The 19,000-nt window shown below is 56.1% G+C and overlaps 2 protein-coding genes across 7 annotated transcripts in view; both read right to left on the bottom strand.

Annotated features, from left to right (window-relative positions):
- Nucleotides 1–208: 208 nt before the first annotated feature.
- Nucleotides 209–19,000, bottom strand: part of IL4I1 (interleukin 4 induced 1) — a 37,571-nt gene continuing 18,779 nt past the window's right edge. Inside the window, exons 2-9 of one of the 5 annotated variants that reach the window (XM_082710223.1) lie at nt 11,964–12,098; nt 9,219–9,388; nt 5,824–6,062; nt 4,889–5,001; nt 4,184–4,385; nt 2,107–2,175; nt 1,659–1,795; nt 209–1,147 (exon numbers count right to left, since the gene is read on the bottom strand). In XM_082710223.1, coding sequence (XP_082566349.1) covers nt 226–1,147; nt 1,659–1,795; nt 2,107–2,175; nt 4,184–4,385; nt 4,889–5,001; nt 5,824–6,062; nt 9,219–9,255 — 1,719 coding nt within the window. In that variant the 5' untranslated portion in view covers nt 9,256–9,388; nt 11,964–12,098 and the 3' untranslated portion in view covers nt 209–225. Of the gene's footprint in view, nt 1,148–1,658; nt 1,796–2,106; nt 2,176–4,183; nt 4,386–4,888; nt 5,002–5,823; nt 6,063–6,167; nt 6,203–6,307; nt 6,479–9,218; nt 9,389–11,963; nt 12,099–19,000 lie in introns of those variants that run through there. The other 4 variants (XM_082710224.1, XM_082710226.1, XM_082710225.1 and 1 more) reach the window with 4 other exon arrangements.
- The window catches only part of NUP62 (nucleoporin 62), a 24,638-nt gene continuing 19,276 nt past the window's right edge, over nt 13,639–19,000 (bottom strand). Inside the window, exon 2 of one of the 2 annotated variants that reach the window (XM_082710231.1) lies at nt 13,639–16,396. In XM_082710231.1, coding sequence (XP_082566357.1) covers nt 14,751–16,334 — 1,584 coding nt within the window. In that variant the 5' untranslated portion in view covers nt 16,335–16,396 and the 3' untranslated portion in view covers nt 13,639–14,750. Of the gene's footprint in view, nt 17,642–19,000 lie in introns of both variants that reach the window. The other variant, XM_082710232.1, reaches the window with a different exon arrangement.

Below are 19,000 nucleotides of genomic sequence, written 5' to 3'. Positions count from 1 at the left end.
AGTGGACACTGTGATTACCATTTCCCAGGGGCGCAAAGCAGTTTCGTTCCTGTCCGCCTTCCCCAGTGGAGCCCCGCCGCTCAGGGAGAAGTAGGACAGCTTCTGGGGATTTTAGAATAGGCGCACCTTTCTACCGCGAAGGCCAATGGCTTTGCTCCATACAACCCGGGAGGCGACTGAACCCAGGGAGCGGGCAGGACCACAGGGCTTTTTCTGAAAATACTTTTAATGCTCGGGTCTCTTGTGGGTGGTGTGCCCAGCGGTTATCCCGTGCGCAGCCTGGGCGTGGGTGGCACCGCCCTTTTCGAACTCGCAGCGGGAACGGCTGGGCACCAGGCGCACTACGCCCTCCTCAGTGTCGCTGTCGACCATCATGTGCCCCTCTCGGCTGTTGATCAACACCGCAGCTCGCAGCGCCGACTTGACAGCGGTCTCCACCCAGCCGTGTGGGTAGGCCGTATGCTCACCAGCGAAGTAGATGCGGCCGTAGGGGACCGCCCAGTCGTAGTCTGGCCCCTCGTCCTTGTCTTCATGCCAGAGCAGCGGCGGCTGCACCACGAAGCCGCCCTGGCTATGCGGGTCCTCTGCCCAGCGTTTGACGATGCCGCTGCCGTCCCACAGCCGGTACACAATCGGCCCGTGCAGCGCCGCCACGTCGTCGAGCGCCACGCGCATCGCGTCTTCGGGGCGCAGGCCGGCGAACGACGCCGCAGCGTCCGACCACGTGTAGGAGGCCAGCAGCAGCGCGCCCTCGCCCGGGGGCGGGTAGAATATCACGCGCGATGGGCGGGCGGTACTCGAGTGGCCGCCTTCGATGTGCTCGTCATGCCAGAAGGGCCGGCGGAAGCTCAGAAACACCTTGGTGGCCGGCACGTAGTGCAGCGCGCGCAGCGCCTCCTGCCGCCTTCGAGACAGCGGCGGCGAGAAGGTAATGCGCTGCAACGCTGGGCCGCTGGCCGTCAGCAGCACCACGTCGGCGGTCATGGCCTTCAGACTCCGGGCCCTGCGCGAGCTGGCGATGTGCACGCGCACATCGTGCGTACCCTGCGTTATCGCCACGACAGGCGCGTGCAGCAGCACCGGCCCGGACAGCGAGCTCAGCAGCGCTCGGGGCAGCAGGTCCCAGCCGCCCACGATGCGGCTGTACCTGCAGGCAGGGCGGGAGCATGAGCCCGGGGCTCGGACCCTGCAGCTCCTCGTCGGCTCCTCCCTGCGGGACCCGCCCCCCCTCCCCCTCGCGCACTCCCGGGTGGGCGTTTTAGTTTTTGGCAGCAGGTCCGCCCTTCTCCCGCCCCTTCTCGGAGGCCCCGCCCACTCCCTTACGGGCCTGTCACCTGCCTGCTCCTCGCTGAACCTGCCCACTCATTACCCCTGCCCTCGCCAGTCCCCGACGTCCCCCAAGGGCCAGGGAGCAGAGAAGTGTCCGAGCTCGGCACCGCCCCCCTTCTCCTCTGGGCCACGCCTTCCTCCGGGAATCATTCCTACCCAGTTCCTCCCGAGGACCCGGGATGAAGAGGCGAGTGCGGCAGGACACAGGCGCCCCTTCTCGTCCTCCCACCAGTCCCGACCCCACCCAACACTGACGGTCCCGCCCGCCCGGTTCCTCGCGCTCCCGGGTCCCGTTGGCCCCGCCCCTGCCCGCAGGCCCCGCCTCTCACCTGAGCCGGTCGCTGAGGCAGCTGTGGGCCCTTAGGGCCTCAGCGAAGCTGAGATAGAAGAAGCCGTCTTTGGACATCACGTCTCCCAGGAGCCGCACGGCAGGCTGGCTCAGGTTCCCCTCCCCGAGAAGGTATTCCTGCAGGACCGGTGCACGCCCAGGTCAGGACCCAAGTGGGCTGCACCCGCCGGCTCTGGCCTCAGCCCTGTGGTCGTCCCTCCCAGGCTGAGCATCTTGGTTCCCTGATGTGACAGTGAACTTAGTACGGTTCTCTGAAGCTCAGGGATCCAGTCCCTGCTGTTGTGACAGATGAGGGAAGAAAGCCCAGAATGGGAGCGTGTGCTGAACCCGGGGTCAGGCAGGGTTCCCACCTTCTGACTCCAGGGCTACCGGCCAACGGGCACCCTCCTTGTTCGGGTTTCTCAGCGACGCTGAGGCCCCCCACTTACCAGGAGCGTGTGTTTTTCAAACTTCTTCATTGCCTTTCTGCAGCCCAGTGTCTTGAGATCTTTGAGGGCCTGTGGTGGGATAAGAGGATGACGCTGAGCTCCAGGGGCAGGACCGCAGAGGCCAGGTTGGTGTGCAAACCCAGGGTCTCCTCCTGCACCTGCCCCTGCCAGCCATTTGCCACTCCTGCTCAGGCCACCTGGTCTTTGCCCATGCTGTGCACTCGGCCTTGCCCTCCACTGAAATCCACTGTCACCACTCTGTAAAGTCTCCCCAAGTTGTTACTGCCCCTTCCTGCCCCAGCCTCAGCCCACACTTACGGTGTCACACTCAGCCCCACTGGGCATGGTTTGTTCTGCATCTGTCCCTAGCCTATGAGTCACTGCTGTATCCTGCTGGTGCTCAGTGATTGTCACCTGGATGGCTGTGGGCACAGACAGAAGCAGAGTCCCTTCTGCCACCCGTCAGCCCCGAGGGGCTTAGTCACTGGTTTCTCTCCTGCCCAAGGCCCTCTGGTGGCTCCCCAGTGCCCAGAGCCCCAGGGCTGTGCCCTCAGCCGGCCCCTTGGTCACCATCTCTTAGGGCAGCTCCAGTTCTGCTGCGCTATATACAGGGCCCAGTGCGCCCCCCCACCACATCTGCACCACTGTACGGTTCCCCACAAGCGGCCACCCTTTACCGTGCTGTTCAAGCCTCTTTCCTTCCTGACAGCCCCGTTTCACCTTAGCCCTCTTCACTGTCCACCTGGCTTCTCTCTCGTGGCCAGGGAACTCCCCAAAGGATGTGCCCCTTCACTCACTCATCATTCACCTCGAGTCTCCTTAGGCTCCGTGGACAGTGCCAGGCCACAAAAATGGCCTCAACTCAGTGCCCACCCCTTGTCCCAGAGGGAAGACAGACAATTAGGAGCTCCCAGAGGAGGCCAAGTCCTGCTCCTCCCTGAGGGCACCAGGGAAGACTTCCTGGAGGAGGGAGGTTGGAGCTGGTTCTTGGGGGATGAGCAGGGTTCGCTGGGTGGGAAAGGGAAAAGGCCTTCCAGGCAGGGCAGGAAGCAACAGCAAGCAAAGGCATGGGTGCAGAATGGTGCAGGAGCACAGTGGGTACGAAGGAGGAAGGAGCTTGGGTGTTTGGGGCACCATGAGGACTTTGGGGGTAACAAAAATTTCTTGGAGGCTGGAACAGGTGGGAGAGACCAAGCCATTCAGGGCTTGAACCTAAGGCTAAGGCACTGGGGAGCCACTGGGGGTTGTGAGTAGGGGACGAGCAGGGTGAAGGTCCAGGGTAAAGGATGAAATCTGAGCTGGGGCAGGGGCTGTGGGGACACAGAGGTGGGAACAGTGCAAGTGCTCAGGGGGCAGGAAGGATGGGGCAGGGGGCTACTGATGGTGGAAGGGAGAGGGAGGGAGCTAAGATCTCACCTGGGGGTCTGCCTGCCTGGGACTGGGGTGCAGGTGATGGGGCCATTATGAGAGGGGAGAACACAGGACCATGAGTGGGGTTAGGGAAAGATGCTGAGCTCAGTGGGAGCTGCCAGGGGTATGGGTATGGCCAGGGGAGCACAGACAGAAGTTTGGGTCTCCAGAGATGGATGGGGATGATCCTTGATCAGCAGATCAAAGTTTAAGCCAAAGGCAGGGGCGCCTGGGTGGCTCAGTGGGTTAAGCCTCTGCCTTCGGCTCAGGTCATGATCTCAGGTCCTGGGATCGAGCCCCGCGTCGGGCTCTCTGCTCAGTGGGGAGCCTGCTTCCTCCTCTCTCTCTCTGCCTGCCTCTCTGCCTACCTGTGATCTCTGTCTGTCAAATAAATAAAATCTTTAAAAAAAAAAAAAAAAGTTTAAGCCAAAGGCATAGAAGGGGAGGCTGTTGGGAGTGTGTGTGTGTGTGTGTGTGTGTGTGTGTGTGTCTGTGTGTACAGGGGTCAGAGACCAAAGGCTGATGGCGCTCTGGGGACGCGCAGCATTTACGGGAAACCACAGTTTCGCCAGCAGACAATGGGAGGAATGAGAGACACAAACAGCCAGGCTGGGAGGAGGCTGGGCAGAAGCAAGAGGGGCCCGGCCGCAGGCCTCCGGCTGCCTACCCGGTTGAGAGCCATCTGGTAGATCTCTTCGGGTGAGTGGCCCTTCTCCCTGGGGCGCAGCTTGTAGCCCAGCTTCTCGGGCATCTTCTCCACCACGTAGTTCCGCAGCTTCAGGTTGTTCACTTCTATCCACGTGTTCTCATCGTACTGAGTGAATTTGGTCAGGTTGAGCCCTAGGCTCTTGCAGAGCTCGTGGAGGATCCTGCAGGAGATGGAAGGACTGGTGAGGGCCAGGCACGGCGAGTGTGTGAGCCGGGGGGAGTCGGGACCCCTCTCTGGGGCTCTGGGGATGGGCACCAGGCTGCAGTGCGGCTAGAGTCAGGGTCCTGGGTGCGGGGGCCTGGAATGAAATGGGAGCAAGGCTCAAGGCTGGACGGCTGCAGGTGTGGCGGTTTGGGTCTGTGTCTGGAGCAGGGGCTGGGTTTCTCTGGGGCGGAAGTGGGACTGGGAACAGAGTTCAGGTTGGGGAAGGGACAGGTTAGGGTCTGGAGGTCTGGCTGGACGTGGTGGGGCTGGAGATGGGAGATCCTGAAGTTAGAAGAAGTACAGAGGGGGAGGTGGAGTCTTGATACAACTTGATTGGGGTCAGAGTTGAAGTTCAGTCTGGCCCTTGAGTGGGGATGGAATTGATCTGGCTGAGTCTGAGCATAGCTGTGGGGCTGTGGGTGGCCTCAGTGCGCGCCTGGCTGCCTGGTCAGTCCTTACCTGTGTGAGCTGGGCATGCGCATGGCTCCCAGCTCCCCAATCCAGCCCGTCTTCCGGTCCCGGTAGGTGAAGATGCGGCCCCCGATCCTGTTGTCTGCTTCCAGGATGGTGACCTGAGGGACAGAGGGGACAGCAAGCAGGGCCCTTCAGCTCCTCCCACTGAGCCCCCATCCTCAGCCATCTATCCCCATCCAGGGCAGCACAGACCTCAACTAGAGAAGGACCCCCCCTTTTTTTCTTTTTAAGATTTTATTTATTTATTTGACAGAGATCACAAGTAGGCAGAGAGGCAGGCAGAGAGAGAGGGGGAAGCAGGCTCCCTGCTGAGTGGAGAGCCCAATACAGGGCTCGATCCCAGGACCCTGAGATCATGACCCGAGCCAAAAGCAGAGGCTTTAACCCACTGAGCCCCCCAGGAGCCCCTAGGACCCTCTTCTTTATAGAGAAATGAGAGGAGCTGGGAGAACAGATGTCAGAGCAAACATGTACCATATGACACTCTAGACTACAGCAGGAGACAACAAGCCAGATTGCAAAGGGACTTCCCAGCTCAGAGGGTGGGGAGATTTCCTGCAGGCACAGAGATCCTGGCAGAGCCCATTCTCATTCTCGGATTTCAGTGACGGGGCAGTGGTTAGATCTCAAGGGTCACTTCTCCTTAAGTGGAGTTTCCATCTCCAACAACACAAACTCCCCTCAGGAGGTCGGAGGACATTCAGAGGGAATTCCCTCAGGAACGTGAGAGAGCAAGACAGGGAAATCAAAGGCCTCTCAGCCTCCCTCTGGGTTTCACTCCCCAGACCAAGGGGCAAAGCATAGCTCTTCTCCCTACCTCCTACCAGCCCCGTAACAGTGATGTGGCCAGGCCCCTCTACCCAGGACTCTCAGCCCGCAGCAGGAAAGACTCAAGGCAGACTCCAAGCAGCCCTTCTCACCTTGTGTCCCGCATCACTGAGCACCTTGGCAGCTACCAGCCCAGCTGCACCAGCACCAACCACAATGACCCTCTGAGGCTTGGAGGTCCGATTGAGGCCCAAGGTCACAACCTTGAGCAGCACCTCATAGTCAGGATCATGCATACATTTTTCAAAGGGATCCTGGCTGTGGGAAGTCTTCCAATCCAGGGAGGCCTCCAGGCTGAGGAAGAAGGAGACCAGGACGAGGAGGTACCGGGCTGGAGGTAGGAAGGACGGGGACAGTACGCAGATCAGTAGGCTTGTGTGGGGGGAAACGTGGGCTCCGTCCCCCTATCCCTGTGCCCCTTCCTTTGCTTACTTACCTAATGAGGCCATAATTCGTGGTGGGAGATGGTGTCTAGTTTGGAGGGGAGGCAAGGGTCACTGTGACAGGGGGCCTGGCTGCCCCTATGGCCTCATCCCTCTGTCTGTCCCATCTATCCGCCTCCTGTTCTGTACTCACCTGTCTGCCCTTTGGTCCCCCTCCCTGTACTCCTTTCTCTTCTCTGTTCCCCTCTCCTCTGTTCTCCCTGTCTCCAAGTGTCTGTTTCTGGGGGTCCCAGTCTCTGCAGCCTCCTTGGCTCTCCAAGCAGCAGCACCTCTGTCCTCTGTCGCTCCCACTGGTCTGCCCCGTCCCCCCTGGCCTGTCCTTAAAGGAGCTGAGCCCCGCCCTCCCCTCCCTCTGGGAAATCTGTGGCGGAGGAAACGAAACCACTTTCCTGGGTAGTAGGGTCAGGTGCTCAGGGTTTAGTTGAAGCTGGAGGGAGTGGGTGTTGGGGAAGAGGGGTTGAGAGAAGCAAATCAGTCTATTTTCTTCCTCTTGCCCCAAATAGTTCTGGGGTTGTTGGAAGGCCAGAAATAAATGCTCAGGTAACCATGCAAAGGGGGCCTGGTCTCAGGATCCCTGCATCTGCCCTTGGGGCATGTTCCCTGTGACAGCCCCCAAGTCCTTCTGTGTGTCAGTTGTCGCTGTGCCCCAAAGGGCCCTTGCTGGCTCCAGTCCCCTCCCACAGAACCGCTCTGAGCCTCAGTCTCTGAGGCCGGCCTGCCCGGGTCCTGAGCCTGGTGCCTGCGCACACGGTTCTGGTCTGCAGCTGTCAAGTGGGGGCAATTAAGTGTGGGTAGAATTAGGCAGTGAGTTCAGGTCCGGCCTTGTGAGCAAGCACCTGGGTCAATACTAGAACTTGCTCCTTAGGAAATGCCAGCTGCTGCCACCGTGTGGGTACTGGGAAGGGCTCAAGGAGTGACCCCCTGCTCCTCAGCCCTGCGCAAGAGGCAGCCCAGGATATGTGCTCATCCTTCTCATCCCTGAGATGCTCAGCTGTGGTGCTCAGCTCAGGCTAGGGTGCCAAGGACCACCTCTGCAAAAAGGCTGCAGGGGCCTCTGGCCTTGGTTTTCACCACTGCTATATGTGGGGTGCATTTTCCCGAGGCAGGCAGTGAGAACAAGATGACCTGGCTGCAAGGAGCCCCCTCACCCCTGGCAGCAGGGGTCCTTCGGCTTTTGGGGCTTTAGCCAAGGGGACGTGTGGTAGGTCCCCTGAAGTGGGTGGAGGTAGAAGATGCAACTTCGGGGATTTTTCCTGGCGTGGGGCAGAGGGCACCAGGCAGCTGGTGAGGAGTTAAGCCAGAGGCAGCAGATCCTCTGCAGCAACAAGATGGGAAAACCCGAAAGGGTACATCAAAGGGGGATGTGGTTTGATGGAGGATGGGGGAGGGAGGGGACCTATGAGTCAGAAAACATATGATGTGGGGGCCTGGGAGGCAGCGGCCAAGAAGGAAACACAATCCGCTGGACAGAGCCTTGAGCCTCGAGACTGAACGCCAAGGAAGCGAAGGGCACAAGTCAGCACAAAATGGCAGAGACCGTCCCACGGTGAGGACCCACTAAGGTGGTCCTGGTTTCAGTGCTTTGCACTGACTGTGCGCCCTCACTGCGCTGCACTTGACAGAGGAGGGATCTGAGAGACGGAGGGTGGGTAGGCAGGGGAAGACCCCAGGACTTACCCAAGGCCTCAGAGTGGGAAGACCTTCCCCTGGCCGCCCCTGCCTACTTCCCTCCCCAAGGCGCGGGGCACCTGAGCACTGCCATGCTTGGACGGCACTCACGGTAACAGCAGCCGCAGGAGCACGTGGCACCATCGCTCCTCTAACCCCAGGGGCCTCGTTGGAAGGGAACCCGGCCAGCTGACCAAAAGGCTCATGCTCCAGGGCCCACAGCAGGAAATGACAGAGCTGGGGGTCGTGCTGGCCCATCAGCTCTGCTTCCTTAAGGCAATGTCTGCACAGAGAAGGGAGCAGCCGCAGCATAGAAGCAGAAAGGGTGGAGGCAGCAGAGCCATGAATTCCTGCACTTATCTAGGCAAGAAGTGTTGGTCCCCAGAACAGCTTGAGGGGTCCCGCTGGGATCCCTGAGCCGACCCCCCTGGTTTCTCTCCCATACAGGATTGCTGTGCAGAGCTCCCTGGCTCCGGGCACCCCCCCCCCCCCCCACTGGCTTCCTGGACTCTTAGAGAAGTGAAACACCAACCTCAAGGGGTCAGCGGGGCAGGGAGAGGGAGGGAGAGGAACCCAACTCATGAGGTGCCCCAGGACTGGGAGCCAGCAAAAAAAGGGTAGGGATCCTGCCAGGGCAGGGTCTGATCAGTCTGCTTGCTGCTGTGTAACACCTACGGATGCTGTGTACCGCCACGTCCCAGGTACTTGATATGTTTTACTTCATTTACTCTAGTAAGGATCCTGACAAGATGGGCTTAGCTGTCCCCCTTTTCCAGTGGAGAAAACTGAGGCCCAGACAGGTCACCCGTGAAAAGCGGCAGCACCTGGGTTTGATCCCAGCAGCCTGGCTCCAGGGCCACATTCTGAGACACCCGTTCATCAGTAGCAAGCTCGGCTCATGAACGAGGGAGCGGGCCAGGCCAGGGTGTCTCTGCCTCATCAACACTGACATTTGGGGCCATCTCTGTGGGGGTCGTCCTGTGCATTGTGGGATGTTGTGGCTATGGTCCCAGAGAAAGACCTGGGTCCAGCTGGCAGGAGAAGAAACACTGGGGGCCACACAGCTGTGCGGGGGACAGGGCTCGTGCTTTATACATATGATTTTCTCTGAGGCAGTTCAGAGACAGGGAGTGGTTGCTATGAAAACTTTGACCAAGTCCCTGAGGCAGTAGGGCGTGCCCAGGGGATGCCCAGGGCCCCAGGGGAAGTCAGGGGCCCAGACCTGGATCAGGGAGGGGCTCAGAGAGCAGAGGACAGACTTATCCAAGGCCTTGGGTCTTTGGCCTGACTCCTGGACAGAGTTCCCCTTCCCAGAGAGCCCTCCTGCCCCTCCTCCCCCCTTCCAGAACCCCTGGGCCCCATGGGGGGGCACTCACTGCATGGCTGGCTCTGGGGGGCTCTCTCAGCGCCCATGGCCTTTCTGGTTAGCCCGGGACAGAAGTCATCATTGGGCGTGTACGAAAATGGGGTCAATGGTGGTAGCTTTGTCCTGATTCCGTTAGACCAAAGGTGCCAGGGTCCTGGTGAGTTCAGAGCAGTTGGGAGGCTGTGGAGGCAAGTACTCCCTTCTCAAAAGCTTTTTATTATGGAAATTTCAAGCATATATAAAAACAGAGAGACTGGGATGGTAAACCCAAGTGCCTCCATCACCTCCTAGCCCATCTTGTCTCATTTACATTTTCTCCCTCCCCCACTGCATTATTTTACAGCAAATCTCATTTTATTTCGTAGGTAAATACTTCAGGATGTTTCTCTACAACAGAGGTCTACAAACGTTTTCTATAAATATTTGGGGCTTTGGGAGCCACACTGTCTCCACCTTGCCTACTCAACTCTGTCCTCCAAGTAAGTAGCCACAACATGTATAATGAACTGGCATGGCTGTGTTCCAATAAAATTTTATTTACAAAAACAGGAAGTGGGACTATAGTTTGCCAACCAACTTCTTTTTTTTTAATTTTTTAAAAAAGATTTTATTTATTTATTTAACAGAGAGAGACACAATGAGAGAGGGAACACAGGCGAGGCAGTGGGAGAGGGAGAAGCAGGCTTCCTGCTGAACAGGGAGCCTGATGTGGGGCTTGATCCCAGGACCCGGGGATCATGACTTGAGCTGAAGGCAGACGCTTAACGACTGAGCCACCCAGGCACCCTGTCAACCAACTTCTGCTTTAAAAAAATATTAGAAATATTTGCTTTAAAAAAAAAAAAAAACCAAGAGAGGGGTGCCTGGGTGGCTCAGTGGGTTAAGCCTCTGCTTCCGCTCAGGTCATGATCTCAGGGTTCTGGGATCGAGCCCCACATCGGGCTCTCTGCTCAGCAGGGAGCCTGCTTCCCTCTCTCTGCCTGCCTGCCTCTCTGCCTACTTGTAATCTGTCAAATAAATAAATAAACAAAATCTTTTAAAAAAACCACAAACTACAATACCAGTATTACATTTAAAAATGGCATTAAAGTCCAATTTCCTGGATTGTCTCAAAAAATTTTTTTTTCCAAGTAGGCTCCATGCACAGTGTGGAGCCCAATGCGAGGCTTGAACTCAAGACCCTGGAATCAAGACCTGAGGTGAGCTCAAGAGTTGGAACACTTCACTGAGCTACCAGGTGCCTCAAAGAAGCCTACTTTGCATTTGAGTGATATCAAGGGCCTTTGCTCAGTGGATTTGGGGTTTGTGTCCTTAGAACTTGGGGGTTTATGTGACCCCACGGCATCAGACTGGGCCCGAGCCTGGCAGAGCAGCACACCAGGTCTGGTTTTGGTCACGGGGAAACCTGTGGAGGTCATGGGGTTGAACCAGGACGCCGTCTGGACGTGAGGTGCGTGCCTAGGTGAGTCACTGATGTTTGAAGTGATTAGTGCCACTGCGTGAGGGCTGTGGGACAGGTACAGGGGCAGTGTGGGACAGGTAAGTCTGGCTGGCAGCTGGCTGGTGTCCAGAAGCCAACGTGGTTTTTGAGGCTGAGGGATTTTGTTCCTGGAAGTTCTGCAGAAAGCCCTTGCCCTGAGAGTCTGAGGGTGGACTTTTCAAGCACCCAAGTAATTTCAAGGTAAATTGAGAACTTGGGAGCTGTGGTGTGCTGGGTCCTAGCAGCGCACAAGAGCTGACTGATTTTTTAAAAGATTTTATTTATTTGACAGAGATCACAAGTAGGCAGAGAGGCAGGCAGAGAGAGAGGAAGGGAAGCAGGCTCCCTGCTGAGCAGAGAGCCCGATGTGGGGCTCCATCACAGGACCCCGAGATCTCGACCTGAGCCAAAGGCAGAGGCTTTAACTCACTGAGCCACCCAGGTGCCCCGAGCTGACTGATTTTTAAGATCTTTGGTTTTTGTTTTGCATGCCATTCTTGAAAAAAAAATTATACACATTTAATGATTAGTCTTATGAAAAACAAATTTAGAGGTGCCTGGGTGGCTCAATGGGTTGAGCCTCTGCCTTTAGCTCCGGTCATGATCTTGGGGTCCTGGGATCGAGTCCCGCATTGGGCTCGCTGCTCGGCAAGGAGCCTGGTTCCCTTCCTCTCTCTCTGCCTGCCTCTCTGCCGACTTGTGATCTGTCAAGTAAATAAATAAAAAATCTTAAAAAATTTTTTTTTAAAAACTCAAAACTCACCATTTCCCAATCATTCGATTATATTTTACTATTATGTTTACTCTTGAGGAGAAGCAATTGTTATCTGTAGATATCAATTTCCCAAACTCCCAGTCCGTGACCTCACATCCGTGGCTTGCAGTCAACCCTGGAGAGGGCCTCTACATCACGGTATGGGGGGGTGGGGGGGTGGGGGAGGTGGGTAAAGGGCATCAGCATTTGCCACCCATCAGAGCTTTCCCCTACCCTTACCCTGGGGAGCCGACTGTTAGGTTTACCAGCACAACACTGTTTGGGCATCATTCATTTCAACCTCCGCTAGGAGATGAAGGGAGCCGTGGCTCTGGAAATCTTTAGTTATTTGAAACATCTGACCCTTCTGATGCCAAACTGCGCCCAACAGGCAGAGGCATAATGCTGGGGAAGCAGCTGGGCTCTAGAATCACTAAGGGCTTCCTTGAGATGGAAAGAAAAGCCATACATCGAATTGCCACTCTTATCCCTCAACTGGAAGAAATGCAGTAACAGCTTACTGAGAGATTCGCCTTTAAAAGCCTCTGCTGCCAAATTTAGTCACCACATTTGCTGTCTTCATACTACTTAATGAAGAGGAACTTAAGTAGAGGCCGTTTGTCGGACCGGCAAAGAAGCGCATCTGTGTTTTCTTCCTGGAAAGGGAAACTGCAGTTACAACGAAGCCATCATCTGCAGGGTGGCACCCTGTCTACCGCCGGTCCTTTGGCAACCCCGGGGACCCCTCCCTGGTGCTCCCGGGAAGCCTGTTGGGGCCATTTTCCCCATGGTGCAAGAGCACCATGACCATCATCCTGATTTATAACTGTGTTTTCCAAAGTGGGGTGCCCATGGTCCCTCGGGCCATGGGAATAAGTGAACTCAGTATTTCCATTTAAAGAAGTACCTAAGTGAAAGCAGTAAAGCGTTACTATTGTTCAATATGCAAAACAGGTCAATTAGATTAACATTGGAAATGCAAGAAAAGTTTTTAGCCCCTGCCAGCAACCTCTGAGTGAGCAGGAACACCGTTCCATTTTTGTGACCCCAGTGCCAGATCAGGATCTGGTATGTAGGTGCTCCAAAACTAGTTGTTGAGGGGCGCCTGCCTGGGTGGCTCAGTGGATTAAGGCCACTGCCTTCGGCTCAGGTCATGATCCCAGGATCCTTGGATTGAGCCCCTCATCAGGCTCTCTGCTCAGCAGGGAGCCTGCTTCCCTTCCTCTCTCTCTGCCTACTTGTGATCTCTGCCTGCTAAATAAAAAAATAAATAAATCTTTGGGGGGGGAAAAAAAAAGACAAAAACCTAGATGTTGAATGCATCAATGTGGATAAATTATAAATGACCTCCTACTTTCCAGGATGACTTGAGGCTGCTCCAACTCTCCTCCCTTTAGGGAGAGGGAACAGATGTGGGTCTTGCAGTTAGGCAAGGCTGACTGCACAAAGGGCCAGTGCCCAGGGAGAGGAGCTTTCAGAGAGAATCAAGTGGGTTAGTGTGGGGTCTCCTCCCTCTTCTGTTCTGTTCCCCTCCCTCTCCTGTGGCTTCTTCTTAGACAGGACACTTGTTCTCGAAAGACAAAGATGGTCCAAGGAAATGACTTATGACCAGGACTTTGGGAAAATGGACCATACATCTCCAGGAATTAGCTCTGGGCATTCCTTAGCAAACGCATGGCTTAGCGAGGAAGAGGCTGAAGGGGTAGACCTCCACCCCAAAGCAGGAGATCCAAGCGCTTGGTATCATTCTCGCCCACAGGAGCCAGGGAAAAAGGCAGAATGCTGGGCCAGTATCTGGAAATGACCCCCATACAACTCCACATCCCAGCTTCGCCTGTTTCCCACCTTTGAAGCATGACTAGTTCCTCCAGCTAGCCCTAGGAAATGGACAGGAATGCTGCCGACAGCTCCTGTGGCCTCTGAGCGAATGCCTTAGGGAAGATGGCGGAGGAACTGACATGCATGTGTATCTACGATGGAAGCCAGAACATTACGGGCACACATTCCCTCATGCGCTGCTCTTCTGCCATCAGCACCAGACGAACCCACGACCTGCATCTGTGTGTATGTGTGCCTCAATGATGTACTGTCTAGTTCTGGTTTCTGAGTTCCAGACAAATGGCACCCCACTTGATCTAGTCTTCTGGAACCTGCTCTTTTTCCCCAGCTTTCTAAGTGATACACATCAATGGCAACTTTTTTGTTCCACAGTAAATTTTATTTAGGAATGCAACATATAGTCATAGTATCTCAGACAGTGCAGCAAAGTATAAAGACAAATACAAGACATTTAGGAAACAACCGGTTGGCTTCTGTCTTCTGGACACCACGGATCTCTCACTGTTAACAGACTAGCACTGCTCCAGCACTGGCAAGTTCCAACCCAAGTCTGTGGCCACCTCTGGCACTCATGGCCATTTCAGCAGGAATTTTGTGGATGAACATTTGATGCCGTGTTTCATCTCCATTGTTCTTTTGAAAATGTGACAGGGATTGTGCTGAGGACACAAAAGGGGCCAAGAAACACAGTCCCTGCCCATAGGGGCTCACATTCAATAGTGAGACAGAGAAGTTAACAGTTGGCACAAGACATGCACACGCTCTATGTCGTTATGGAGCCTCAGGACTGCCACTGGACCCAGGTCTGGGGCAGCTGAGAGGGCTTCCTGGAGGTGAGGCCCAAGATAAGGACAACTGAAGGACGGGGTGGCATGTCAGCCAGGCAAGGTAAAGACCTCCTGGTGCAAGTCTGACCCTTTTCTCAATATTACATTTAAGTCCCTCATCTGACTATCCTTTCTCCTTTGAAATTCTACATCCCACGGTTGGTCCTATTCACAAGCCCCTTTCTCGCACTGGCGGTCAGTCTCCACAGGCTCAGGCCTTACACCAGGACACCGTCTCCTCGAAGACGGACTCTTCACAGCACCTACGACTATATGTTGGGCAGAGTGGCCGCTCGGCAGACCCTGGCTGGGAGACAGATGGTTTGGGGAAACGTCTCCAGCACTCTCTACTGGCACTTGGCTGGAGCAAGAAGGATGGGTGGGTGGTGGTTGTGAAAGGGGTCTGAGATACACAAAAGATACGCAAAGAAACCACACCCACAATGCTGCTGCCCAGACTAGAGCGCTTAGAATACTTTTCACTAATGCAAAGCAAACCACAGAACTGTTCTCAACGGCACGGTCACATGAAAGAAAGGAACAAACAGGTATTCACTGCAACCAAACACTAGACAATAACTGCGTGCCCCTGCTGCCCTCCAACGCCCTTGGAGCGCACAGGCCCCGAAGACGGCTGGCACGTCAGTCAAATGTGATCCGGAAACTGCGTTCCTGCTCCTTGCGACGCCCCTCGCACACCTTGGTCACCTCCTCCACCTTCCTCTGCAGCAGGGCCGAGTTCTGGTCGACCCACTGCAGCGAGTCCATGTGCGCGTTGAGGATCTTGCAGATCTGCTGCAGCGGGTCGCTGGTGTCGGCCGGTCCCCCGGACGTGTTCAGGTGCTCGATGATATCCTTGAGGTCCTGGGCCATGCGCTTCAGCTGGGCGTCGATGTTCTCGGCTAGCTTGTAGGTCCTCTCGCGCTCCTCGTCGGCGTGCTGCAGGTACACGGTGCCACTCTGCTCCTTGACCGACTCCTCCAGAGGGCTCAGCAGGTCTTCCAGCTCCTTCTGCTGAGACAGGATGAAGTCGAGCTCTTGGTCCAGCCTCTTCTGGTCCAGCTTCACTTTCTCCACCTCACGGTGCAGGGTGGTGATCTTCTCCCCGTTCTCGATCAGTGTGCGGTCCCAGGCGTTGACCTGGGTGGCCTGCTGCAGGAAGTGCCGCTCCTGGTCCTCCAGCTCCAGACTCCACTTGTTGATCAGACTCTCCAGCTGGGCGTAGGTCATCACAGGGCTGGTGGACGCCCCAGTGCCGGTGCTAGGCCCCGGCGGCGCGGCCACGGCAGCTGGTGCGTTGCTGGTGATCCCAGCTGGTGCCAGTGGCTTCAGATTCAAGGTGAAGCCAGTGGTGGTGGTGGTGGTTGTGGTGGTGGTGGCAGCGGTGGTGGCGGCGGGGGCGGTGGATGCTGTTGTGGAGGTGGTAGAAGTTGCTCCAGGGGCCTTTAAGCTGAAGCCCAGCGTTCCGGCCCCAGGAGTTCCAGCCGTGGTTGAAGGGGGACAAAGGGAAAGCCCCGTGGCGACAGATGAGGTCGGAGCGGTGGCTAGTGAGGCGAACAGCGTGGGGCCAGCACTGGTGGTGGCAGCAGCAGGGGCAGGAGCGGCCGACTGTGTGGCTCCTGCTCCGCTGGCAGCCGGAGGGGCAGCCGTGAAGGGCAAGCCGGCAATCGCCGTGGGCTGGGCCGAAGTCCCCAAGGAGCCGATATTGAAACCTGAGGTCCCGGTCTGGGATGTGCTTCCCCCTGTGAAGGAGAATCCCCCCGGTGTGGTGGACGGAGCAGCAGAGGTGGTGGTGGAGCCAAACACGAAGCCGGTGGGTGCTGTGCTCTGGCTGGAGGTGACAGTGCTCGAGATGGCATTGGTGAGGGTGCTGCTGCCGAGCCCAAAGCTGCCAGTGTGTGCCGTGGCTGGGGTGGCCGTTGCGCTGCTCAAGTTGAGCTTCGGGGCGCTGATTCCTAAGGAGAATCCAGTTCCTCCCGTAGCAGGAGTTGTGGTTCCAAAGCTGAATCCTGGGGTCTGTGTCGTTGGAGCTTGGGTCGTGAGTGAGAACAGGCTAGTAGAAGGGGTAGTTGCTGCTGGCTGGGAGGGAGTCCCAAAATTAAACCCACCAGTGCCAGATGTAGAGAAAGAAAACCCAGTAGCAGGTGTGGTTGTCGCCGTCTTTGCAGCGCCAAATGTGAACCCGCCTGTGGGGGCCCCAGTGCCTCCAAAATTAAACCCGCTCATGGCTCCAGATTCTGGTGGCGGCAGCTATGCTGGTTCCCAAAGTAAATCCGTCGGTCTGCAACCTTGGGAAGATTTTTAAAGCAGAGTAAGTCACATGATCAGATGGCAGTTTGGGAAAGGCAGCCTCGATGGCCAAGGTGGAGCCGTTTGGAGGGTGGTGGGACTGGGTCATGAGAACATGTGACCGCCACCCAGCTCCCTGCTGTAACCTAGCCAGGCCCTGTTAAGCTAGAGAGGAAAAAGCCCTGGGGGTCACGTACTAGGAACCAGATGTGCTTGGGACCGGCACAGCCACAGCCACATTCAGCACCAGCAGGAGTATTTGCTGCCCTAGAGGAGAGGGCCAAAGAGCACCTGAGGAGGTTGGATCAAGGCACTTTTGGAGAGTGGGACTAGAAACACAAAACACCACCTTCAGAGGCGGCTGGGCGGCTCAGTGGGTTAAAGCCTCTGCCTTCGGCTCAGGTCATGATCCTGGGGTCTGGGATTGAGCCCTGCATCAGGCTCTCTGCTCGGCAGGGAGCCTGCTTCCCTTCCTCTTTCTCTCTCTTCCTACTTGTGATTTCTGTCTATCAAATAAATAAAATCTTAAAACAAACAAACAAACAAACAAACAAAAAACCCCCACCACCTTCAGGACCTGCTCCCCAGGATTCCCTGCTGAATGCAAGTGGGAGGTGGTGGACTGATCTGAGTACCGCCCTGAGTGTCTTTCTGGACCTCAGAGGCCCCAGAAAGCAGGGCTCTATGGCAGGGCATTAGCCCCCTTCAGTGCACACGGCTGACCACTTAGGAGGATGGAGGCCTGCTGGAGTGTCCCCCTGCCTTCCTTCTAAGTCAGCAAACTTAGAATTCCCCTGAGATTTTTCTCCAGGGACTCAGGAGGTGGTCTCCTTCACCTACAGGTGCATGTGGGGCACCCCCCCAGCCTCCCAGCCATCTGCAGCTGAGCTGCACAGAGTGGGGAGGAAGAGGGAAAGTGATCGTGGACCCAGAGGATTCACACATGCTCACAGGGCCTTCCACTGACTCTGGTGAGGGAAGAGAAGGGAGTCCAGAAGGGCCTGTGAACACCAGGCCCTGTTCTCAGACACCTGGGGTTTGTGGCTGACCTCAAATTTAACACGAATTCATGGTTGGCTGCCACTGCTCAGTGGGTTCCTAGGCCGCATGACGAGAAATGCCAATTCCAGTGAAGACACCAAGGTGATTCCCATGCAGCTTGCTGTGCCCAGTATGCTCTCCTTAGCCACCAGACCCTCAGCTAACTTCACAACGGTCCTACAGAGAGGTTGTGATGACGGTCCCTATGCACAGACGGGGAAAAGAGAAGCTCAGACGGATTTAACTTGTCAATTCTTACCCCACGGTGGGCCCTGAACCTGGCCATGGGCTGTAAACCCCTCTTTTATTTATACTCCATCAAAATGGTCCATCTGGTCACAGGGCACGCAGCCCTGTCCTGGCTCATGGCCGCCATGCTGTACCCCAGCCTCCATCCCATACCCCGCACAGCTAATTTTCCCTTCATCTAAAACAACTCAGGCAGTTGAGCAGCAAGACTGCTCCCTGTTCTCAGGCACAAAGTTGGTTCTCCAGAGATAAAGGAAAGACCAGGTTTGAACTCTGCTTCTGCTACAAGTCGTGGGTCCTGGGAAAGTTACTCCTGAGCCTCTCTACACCTATTTCCCCAATTCTTTTTTTTTTTTTTTTTTAAGATTTTATTATTTATTTATTTATTTATTTGACAGAGAGAAATCACAAGTAGATGGGAGAGGCAGGCAGAGAGAGAGAGAGGAGGAAGCAGGCTCCCTGCCGAGCAGAGAGCCCGATGCGGGCCTCGATCCCAGGACCCTGAGATCATGACCTGAGCCGAAGGCAGCGGCTCAACCCACTGAGCCACCCAGGCGCCCTATTTCCCCAATTCTAACAAGAAGGATGAGCCCCTTCCACTGGGAAGGATAAACAAGGTCATGAGGGAGAAGCCAAGTGCCTGGCCCAGGGAAGCCATCCTATTTCCTGAAGTCCTGTTTCCTCCTCCCTCTCTCTTCTGGGCCAGTTTTACTTCTTCAAGTGTCCTCAGGAATCCTCTCGTGCCCTGGGCCAGAGGAACCCTGCTGTGGCTGCCCCTCTCCAACTTCTACGGCACCCTCTGCCTTCCTGGCAGACCCCAATATTTCCTTTTTCTCCAAAGACCCATGCTTCTCGGGAGATGACCTCAGTGTGGTCCGCTCTGCCCCTGGGGCCACCTGCTTTAAGCCAGATCTCAACTGGCTGCCCATCAGCACCTCCAGGGGTAGGTGTTTGGAAGGTACACTGCTGCCAGACTGATGGGGGCAGTCGCTTTGTCGGGGGAGAAGGGGGTGGCGTGTGGCAGGGCCCTAGACTGTAGCATTTTTATAAAGCTCTTCTGGGGGCTCCTGGGAAAGGTCCCTTTGTTCGCACTACAGCAATGTCTGAGCCCCCGGGCCACTGGGACCCCACAGTGCCCTGCGCCAGACCCCTTCTTGCGGCGAGCGCACACCTCCTCACTTGAGTACCATGGCAAGCCACATCTGTTGTTACTGGCAGCTCAAGGCATCCGAACAGCTACGCCTACATGTCTCTGTTCTCAAGACCTCAGCCCAAGAGAGCTTCTATTAATAAGTTGCAGCTAAATTTTTCCA

The sequence above is a fragment of the Mustela nivalis genome (genome assembly GCF_964662115.1).
Source record: "Mustela nivalis genome assembly, chromosome: 18".
Lineage (NCBI taxonomy): Eukaryota > Metazoa > Chordata > Mammalia > Carnivora > Mustelidae > Mustela > Mustela nivalis.
The sequence above is the reverse complement of the archived record's forward strand: the minus strand, read 5'-3'. Positions and strand labels throughout refer to the sequence as shown.